Genomic DNA, 8,785 nt, shown 5'->3' on the forward strand with positions numbered 1-8,785 from the left:
TGTGAGGTTAGTGGGGCAAGATGGGTTGGGCTGGCTCAATATGGTCTGGCCTGTTTATTGTACAGGTGTTATCTCTGATAGTTTGGGCGGTTCCTTTATTCAAATTAAAGTTTGATGAAAACATTAAATTGAAAAATACTGTCAAGCAAAAACAAGTTTGAGGAATATGATGCCGCCCAAAAAATGGGGTCTCCTAATGAGAACATATTTTTTTTGGAAGAATCATAAGCCTCTTGTTTACATCTATCGTTGGTATTGAGATGACGAACGTGTCCATCGATATTTGAAAAATTTAAGTTATTCTCGTTATTAACTCTTAATGCTCATAATAAATAATTTGATTCTCGAGTTCAAAAGTGAATTTTACTATTGGGATTTCCTTTAGTTATGTTCTGGTATATTATTGATATTTTTGGGGTTTCAATGTAAATTTTTTTGGGTCATTTTTGGATATCCAGGGAAATTGTTATAATTGGGAGAATTTTGTGATCACATTAATACAAAAATATTATGACATGATTTGATTATCTTTGGATTCAATATTGATAACGGTTAACACAATGATTGACATAATACCACGTGACGTTCTATTATTAGATTGTTTAAAACACAGCCATACTTTTCATCCAATCACAAAATGATACACACTCTTCTATCAAACAATCTGTTAGAATTCTTCTATTAACGTAGCATTTTTCGGGATGGAAATCGTTGAATGTGGCCGAGCACCGAATTTCCCTATCCATCTCGGATATTTTTTTTAAAAATTTTTTCAGTTCAAAACCTATTTAAAAATAAATAAATAATTAATTAAAAGAACGGTAAATGAGAATATTTTAATCTTGCACCCCACCTCTTGAAAATTCCGACTAGACAAAGATGGAGACTCGCATGCTGTCCCGTTACTATCCCTATTAAAATTGAAAAAGACGTGAGAAAGCTTCTATATCAAGGACACTGTTTTCAGTGAATTCCGTTGCCTACTCTCCAAACATCAAATATTCATTTAATTTTCCTTCTATCCCAAATAGGAAAAATAAATCAATTAATTAATGAAATAGAAGAGAAGAGCTAGATGGAATCATTGATGCTGAAAAGGAAATAAATTCGAAGAACAACAAAAAAGCAATGTAGCTGAACACACTTGTCCTAGACATTTTGGCATGCGTTGTTGGATAAAACTCTCCCTATATTGAATTCAATTACAGTTCAAATTTCAGATAATAGAGAGAAATCCAGAAGATAATACAGTGAAATTTAATTTTTAAAACTCTGGTGGTTGTATTAAAAAGTTTAATAGATGAAATTATATCTGCGTAGGGCCCACAAAAGAAGTCGTGTCAGAATTAGAAGTCTTTGCACGATTTGCTTCAGATCTCGATAAAGCCACTTAGAAACGAGCCAAATAATTTTTTAACACCACACTGGACATGCCGAAATTGAATTGGCCTATACAACCGTGAAATAAGTCGTCATACCACATGAAATATTTGGTACGTCAATCTTAACCTGACACACCAAAGTGAGGCTAACTGGCCATGAAAGGACTTGTATGCTTCACACCCACCAGGCAAACCTGCACAGCAGCGAAGGAAGGCACTCCACCAAGACATCCCATAATCACCAAGTATATTACTATTTCTCAATCTCCTTTTTATAATAAGGGTCCGTTTGATTGCAAAGATGAAATTTGAATGAAAAGAAAATGAATTTTAGAAAATTGAATTACCTAAAAATTTTTTTCCTTGGAATTGTTAATTTTTGTATGTGATTGATATAATTTTTTACGTGAAAAATGTTGAAATAAAAATATTTTTTTGTGGTTCTTTTGGTTTTGATTTACACGAAAATTGTCAATTAAAGAGGTCAAATTTACTGGTATTTGAGATAAAATTTATTTCCATTGCCAAAAGGGGGAAAAAGAAAAAGAAAAAGGAAAATCATCTATCTTTTGGTGTTCATTTGATTTTATTTTACATGAAAATGAAATTTTTTTTTACAATAATTCTTAAAATTTGTTTTAATTGCAACCCCCCCCCCCGGAAAAAAAAAGTGATCAGTGGTTGGAAAACCAAGAAAGTACTAATTTCCAATACAACCAAGAAAATAGAATTCCATGGAAAATAAAACAAATAAAACACACAAAACTGGAAAAATGTGGAATTCGAATTCCATGAAAAATGGAATTCGAACCAATCAAACAGGCCCTAAGTTCTACATTTGAAAAGGAATGAGATATTCCTACAGAGCTTATACGAACACCCCGAAAATATAAATTATACCCCCTTGTATCTTTGATTTCTTTCCAAGCATAGGTTGATCGGGAATTCGACTCAACTCAAACATGAAAACCAGCTTCCGATGAGGTCCAGTTTCTTGCCAATACCTGTCCACAGTGTATAAGCCATCATAAACATAGGTTGTGACTAGCTTACCTCAAGAATTTGTTTCTTTCAATCCTCGGACAACATGAACGGGACTCTCTGTTGATATACTATTCTTTAAAGCTAAATTTCCTCTCTCGAGCTTCTGATCTTCAGGTTGCTTATTCTTCCCAACGATGTTTCCCCCATGTCTAGAGTATAACAACGTATCAGCGTTATGCTTATCACCAGCACACACACCAGCATCGACAACACTATTTGCAACCGATATTCCGTTGTGCTTCATTGAATCTATACCAGTCTGGTAAAGGCGGTGAATGCCAACAATAGCAATCCCCCACTTCAATTCCAGGCACTTCTCCCAAAAGTTGCTTGCCTATGTTAACTTCCTTTTTTTCTTCTTTGATAATCTTCGCTGCATGAAGATCAATCCTCCTGGGTTGATTCTCAGACTTTTCCTCATTTTGTGGGAGCTTTCTGCAAATAGAAGAAAACAATCGAAGAGTCTCTATCACTCTATGATGGGCATCATCATGACTGGAATGTTTGGGAGGCATGGTAACATCAAAATCATGTGGTGCATTGCTGGAACGAGAATTTGAGGGTAGATTTTCATCATGGGCACCGTAACTTGTTCAATCCCTTAGGATCAATGCACCCGGATTTCTACTAGGAACAGGAATTGCTTTCTTCTTCATGGATGCCCACCCTGAAATATTTCTCTCAATTTTACTTCTTTTGGCAACAGCTTTGTGTCACCACGATAAAGGCAGCTTCATCACATCTTCTCCGATTGTTCCTCTAATTGTTTCAAGTCTTTCCACTGCTTCTGTTCTGACTTCAACCTTTTCAACTCCATCCACAGATTCAGTTTGAGATATGATCTGCGTGTCCATCAATGCCCCTCTTTCCAGATTTTTCCTTAGTGTCTGAATTGCATCAGTTTCCACTTCAATCTTTGTACTGTCATCCACAAAACCTTTTCCACGATTAATCATCTGTTGTTCTTCTTGGGTAGGTTGAGGAGCATTTGGACTGCATAATGGAGGAAAGTCACACGTAGCAAACGCTTCTACAAAGGAATTTATCCTTATGCCCAGAGGATGTTCCCAGCTTAACACTGTCCAACTTCAAATCCACTGGCTTAGCATTGAGGCCACACCCAGGTGGGAAAGCCCGAACTGCAGAGACTTTCCTGGGCTTGAACTCAGGTACAGAACGAATTCTTGATGACAGATTATTACGATTATCACTGGATAATCCGAAGTTTGACATGACACTGTTATCTGTAATCAATAACCAAAATTTCATCAAGCCAATGGTAAAGAAAAATTATGGACAGCTACAGAAAAAAGCAGAACTAAGCTCAAAGGTGAAAATTATTCTTATTAGATTGTGCTAGAGGGTCAAACAAAAGAAGGCAAATAAACGGACGCATATTCAGACATTTATATAATAGATGCAAGCATTCATAAATGCGAAATCGAAAGAGATAACTGTAGAAAACAACAAACCAAAGATGAAGAATGGAGGAGACGTTGCCAATTTTTTGTTCAGCTTCCTTATCTTCGAGAAGCTCCCCTGCATACTCACATATAAAGCTTCCTGAAGGAATAGAATTTAGGGATCTTACACCCCAGCCTCTTGATTCTGTCTTAAATATCTCAAGCCGAAATTTAATACCACGTTGGCTGACTCTGTTGTAGCAAGAAGGAGGGCATTTGCAGGAAGGACCACACTCATATACAAGAGCTTTTGCTTCAACAATAGCCCCGTTGCGGTTGTATGGAATTTCACCTCCATTTTTTACCACACATCGGCATTTTCTAGAGTCAGAGCATCTCCCTGAACAATCACAGCCTTCAGGGGCAACAGATTGGTGCCAAGCAGGATACATCATCTTGGGAACGTAGTTAAATGGTGGAGGTTTCTCACTGTCTACAGTATTCACAGCGCATATAGATAATGGTTCTTTTCCTTCTGAAATGTCATTGACACAGATACCCGGCCGGACTGTGTGCTTATTAGATTTCTTCAATTCTTTCCAGGCAAGCTCAGGTTGACCAGGATTCCTCCTCAGCTCAAACAAGAAAACCATCTTACCATGAGGCCCTGTTTCCTCCCTACACTCTGTCACTGTATACAAGCCATCATAAACATAGGTGGTGACTAGCTTAGATCTTGAATCCAAAGAATCAGAAGGTTTTGTTTTCCATCCACGGATAACACGAACAGGAGTTTTTGCTGCTATACAATTCCATAATGCCAAATTTCCTTTCAAAAGCTTCTGATCTTCCGGCTGCTTATTCTTCCCAACAACGTTTCCACCTTCTCCAGAGTACATCAAGACGTCAGCATCTTCAGTATCATCAAAATAAACCCCAGAAGAAACGATACTAGTTGCAACTAGTACATCATTGAGTTTCATGGAATCTATGCCTGCCTGGTAGAGGCGGTGAATGCCAACAATGGCAAGCTCCACTCTGTACTGAAACTCATCGCCTACTTCAACTCCTGGCACTTCTCCCAAAATTTGCTTCTCTGTGTTAACTTCCATTTTTCTATCTTTTATAATCTGTGCTGCACGAAGATCAATCCTCTTGGATTTCTCAGGCTGCTTCGATTTCCTTTCCTCTTCTGGTATTGACTTTGCTTCTTCTCCTTGCAAGAGCTTTCTACAAATAGAATGGAATAATCGAAGAGTCTCTCTCACTCTATTGCGGATATCAGTGTGGCTGGAGCTTTTGGGACCAAAAGGAGGGAGGCTAACATCAAAATCATGTGGTTTATGGGTGGAAGGAGAATTTGCAGGTACTTCTTCATTGCAAGCACCATTATTTTTTTCATCCCAGATGATCAGTGCACCTGGGTTTCCACTGGAAGCAGGAATTCTTTTTTTCTTCAGGGATGATCCTCCAGAATTTTCTCCTTTAATACTACTTTTTTTGGTCACCGGTTTGGACTTTTCTTGTGAAGATAAACTCTGCCTCCTCACTTTTCCTCCCCTTGAATGACTAAAAGCTGACTTATCTTTTGTCCACGGACAATTTGGTGCAGCCATCAGGGCATGCACAATCTCCAAATTTACTCCATTCGTTGAGATAAAAGAACGTTGTGAAGTCCTTGCTTCATCACTTCTGTCTGTTGAGTAAACAACAATATCCCTCCCCACTGGACCTCCAGCATCCTCATCAGCATAATCAAGAACTGGTTTGGACAAGGTCCTTGAACCTGACGGGACTCCTCTTCGTTTTGTTTCCTTGAAATAACCATCCTGTACACCTATTCCCAATTCTTCAAAACTGTCATCACTTGGTTTTCTCGTTAGCCCACTTTTTAAAGTGTTCCCTGCCACATTGTGAAAAGCATCGATTTTGGCAACACCTGTCGCTATCTCTCCTGATGACCCTCCTCCTGCAATATCTCTCATTGTTCCAATTGATTCTGAATTTACTTCAATCTTTTCAACTCTTTCCAAACACTTGGTTCCAGAGATCATTGGCACCTCCCTCAATGCCTCTCTGTCCAGATTATTCCTCAACTTCTGAGTCACATCCGTTTCTGTTTTAGTATTTTCAATGGCATCAAGACAAGCTTTTCCACAAGCAACCGTCTGCCTTCCTTCTTGAATTGGTCGAGGAGCATTTCTACCGCAGAGAGGAGGAAAGTCACGAACAGCAGACACTTTTCTACGACGGAATTTATCCTCACGCCTAAAGGAAGTTCCTATCTTAACGCTGCCCTCAGCAATTGATCCCTTGGGTGACGATGAGAACTGAGAACCACCAAGCGAATCCATTCTGTCAATTGAAGCACCAATATCCAGGCCAGGTTTTGCTTCCTCTGAAGCTGTATTCTTAGCCAAAGCCAAACCTTCCGTCCCATTTAACCCCTCCAGAATAGTCTTCTGACCCCCAGCCTGGTCAACTTCCTTCATTGAATTACTTTTTAAGTCATTCTGCAATTCAACCCCTACGGTTCTGGTACCCATCATCAGTTCTTCAACCCAATTTGATAAATCATCTGTGGCTGTGGTCACCACTTTTCCCACCAGCACATCTGTTGATTCTGTCATTTCTATTTCAACAGGATTATTTACAACTATGTCTTGACAACCCTCAATCTCAGTCTCAGGGATTTTGACACCACGAGGGACCACAACATTCATTATTTCAGAATTATTGACCGCATCGGGTACCATAACTTGAGAGATTTCAGCATCCCTAACCCCACTTGCCTCCACAATGTTGGGCATTACAGAATTTTCAACTTCATTTGCCCCCATCATATAAGCCAATTCAGAATTCTTAACACCATTGCTATTTTCTTCTCTGAGCTTCACATCTCCTGGCATAGCATTTGGGCCACACCCAGATGGAAAATCCCGAACTGCAGAGACTTTCCTGGGCTTGTACTTGGGCACATTACTATTTTGCATTGGTCGCTTGTTTGGGTTCTCACAGGATGATCCACCGTTCGACAATGACACCATTATCTGAAATCAATTCCACCAACCCAATGGTGAAGCAAAATTATTGACTATGAAAAGGAAAGGCAAATTAAACTCAAAATAAACAAAATTCTATTTCAAGTGTCCTAAAGTTTCAAATGATGCAAGCATAAAAATAGAGAAATTGCTAACCATAATAAAATACAAATTAAGGCTGAAAAAGAAGAAAAAAGCTCTTAAAAAATTGCATAAATCGTCAAATTAAATGCATACATATAATTACCTCACACAAATCACACAGTCACCCACGGTAGAAAATATTTAATTCAGCAACGAAAACCGGAAAACACAATATATACATCTGAATTTAAACATGCAATCACAAATATATACAAACTAATCCACCACATACATCTAACCTGTTGCGATTGAAGTCAATACTGATCTGGGAAAGTTGAAATGTATATCACTGGTCAGTCACCATGGAAAACTGCACTAACAGAAAAATAAAACTCCAATAAATTGATTTACCTAAAATTAATGGATAAATAACAATAATTCCAAAAATTAAATCTTGAAAAACGTAAAGTCACGGATTAGATTCATTTACAAGAAACGTCACCGAGAAATCAAAATCGATGGTTGCATGTTCAAATCCAATATATATTGACACACAAGGACTAGATACATAAAGGTGTATGTTCGTGTATATATGGGATTAAATCGTGGGCGATTTCTGTGCAACGGTTCAATAACTTGTTCGCGAGAGACTTGTCTGTGCAAAGAACGAAGAAAATGGAGCTCTCCCTTCAATTTACCTTTTTGCCCTACAAGGTTTGGGGATTCCCAGGTTCGTTAAACGTGGCGCGAAGGTAATAGCTCTTGTCCCCCATTTCTTAAGCTCCTGTTTGATCCCCATTACATTAAATTCTATTATATTTTCTTTTTCTCTCTTTTATTTTTAACCACATAATTTTTCATAAAATAATATTATACGTAAATCAAAAACTTTTCATTCTTTTTCAACCACTTATTTTTCAAAAAAGCACTATTTCCCTCATTAATTTTCCTACGTAATGGGAATCAAACAGGGGCTAAAACGCGCTACTACATTAGGTCCTTAGTTCCATTCTTTTTAAAAAAATGTATTTTTTAATAGTTTTTTGAGATCATTTCAATCATGTATTCTTTAATAAAATAATATTACATGTAAATTCAAAATTTTTTCTTATTTTTTAATCATACATTTTCCATTAATATACTATTCAAAAATTCATTCTATCCCAAAATATGGGGCTCAAACAAGGGCTAGGAAAGACAACGGTACGGTTGATTCGATTTGGTTCGAGGTCGAGGTGGATTCGGCCAAAATCATCATCAAACCATCAATTTTTTTGTCATATCATAATCGTACCATAATCACGTAAGTCGTTTTAGTTTGATTTGTATTTCAGTTCAGCTTGATTTGGAGAGTTAATAAGCACGAAAATAAATTATTTTTTATAGGTTCATCCGTTAAAATTAAAAATATATATATATGAAAAAAATCAGTGAAAACAAAAACAGAATGCTAAGCCAATATAGCAAACAATAACATAAATGAAAATGCTAACAATATCTCAATTCTCAAATGCAAAATCCGAATTTAGCAAACAATATTATCAACATAATAAAATACTAAACAATATCATTGTCTCTTGATCCTTGTACATTGAACTTGATTCCTACTTAGTAACTTAAAAGCTCCAACTTCAATTCATATTCAATCTTCATTTTTAATATTACCGTGTTCTTCCAACAATAAAACTTAATATCTCTAGGCAGACTAAGTTCATTAAATTCATCTTTTATGTGGAGAAGAAAAAATCACATTTTACTAAATACTCAAACACAACAAAAACTAAAAAATATATAGATTACAGCAACAACAATAAACAAATGAGAAAATGAA

General features: G+C 36.9%; 1 protein-coding gene across 1 annotated transcript; it reads right to left on the reverse strand.

Moving 5' to 3' along the window:
- Positions 1-853: 853 nt before the first annotated feature.
- Positions 854-7,741, reverse strand: LOC111381285 (the record flags this gene model as incomplete). Its single annotated transcript, XM_023005055.1, has 9 exons — positions 7,653-7,741; positions 7,254-7,324; positions 3,831-6,879; positions 3,481-3,670; positions 3,144-3,419; positions 2,682-2,969; positions 2,283-2,386; positions 1,519-1,576; positions 854-911 (listed from the first exon to the last, which is right to left on the reverse strand). Coding segments are annotated over exons 3-9 (4,020 nt in total), but the record flags the coding sequence as incomplete, so codon positions are not given.
- Positions 7,742-8,785: the final 1,044 nt, after the last annotated feature.

The sequence above is a fragment of the Olea europaea genome, unplaced genomic scaffold (genome assembly GCF_002742605.1).
Source record: "Olea europaea var. sylvestris unplaced genomic scaffold, O_europaea_v1 scaffold2274, whole genome shotgun sequence".
NCBI lineage: Eukaryota > Viridiplantae > Streptophyta > Magnoliopsida > Lamiales > Oleaceae > Olea > Olea europaea.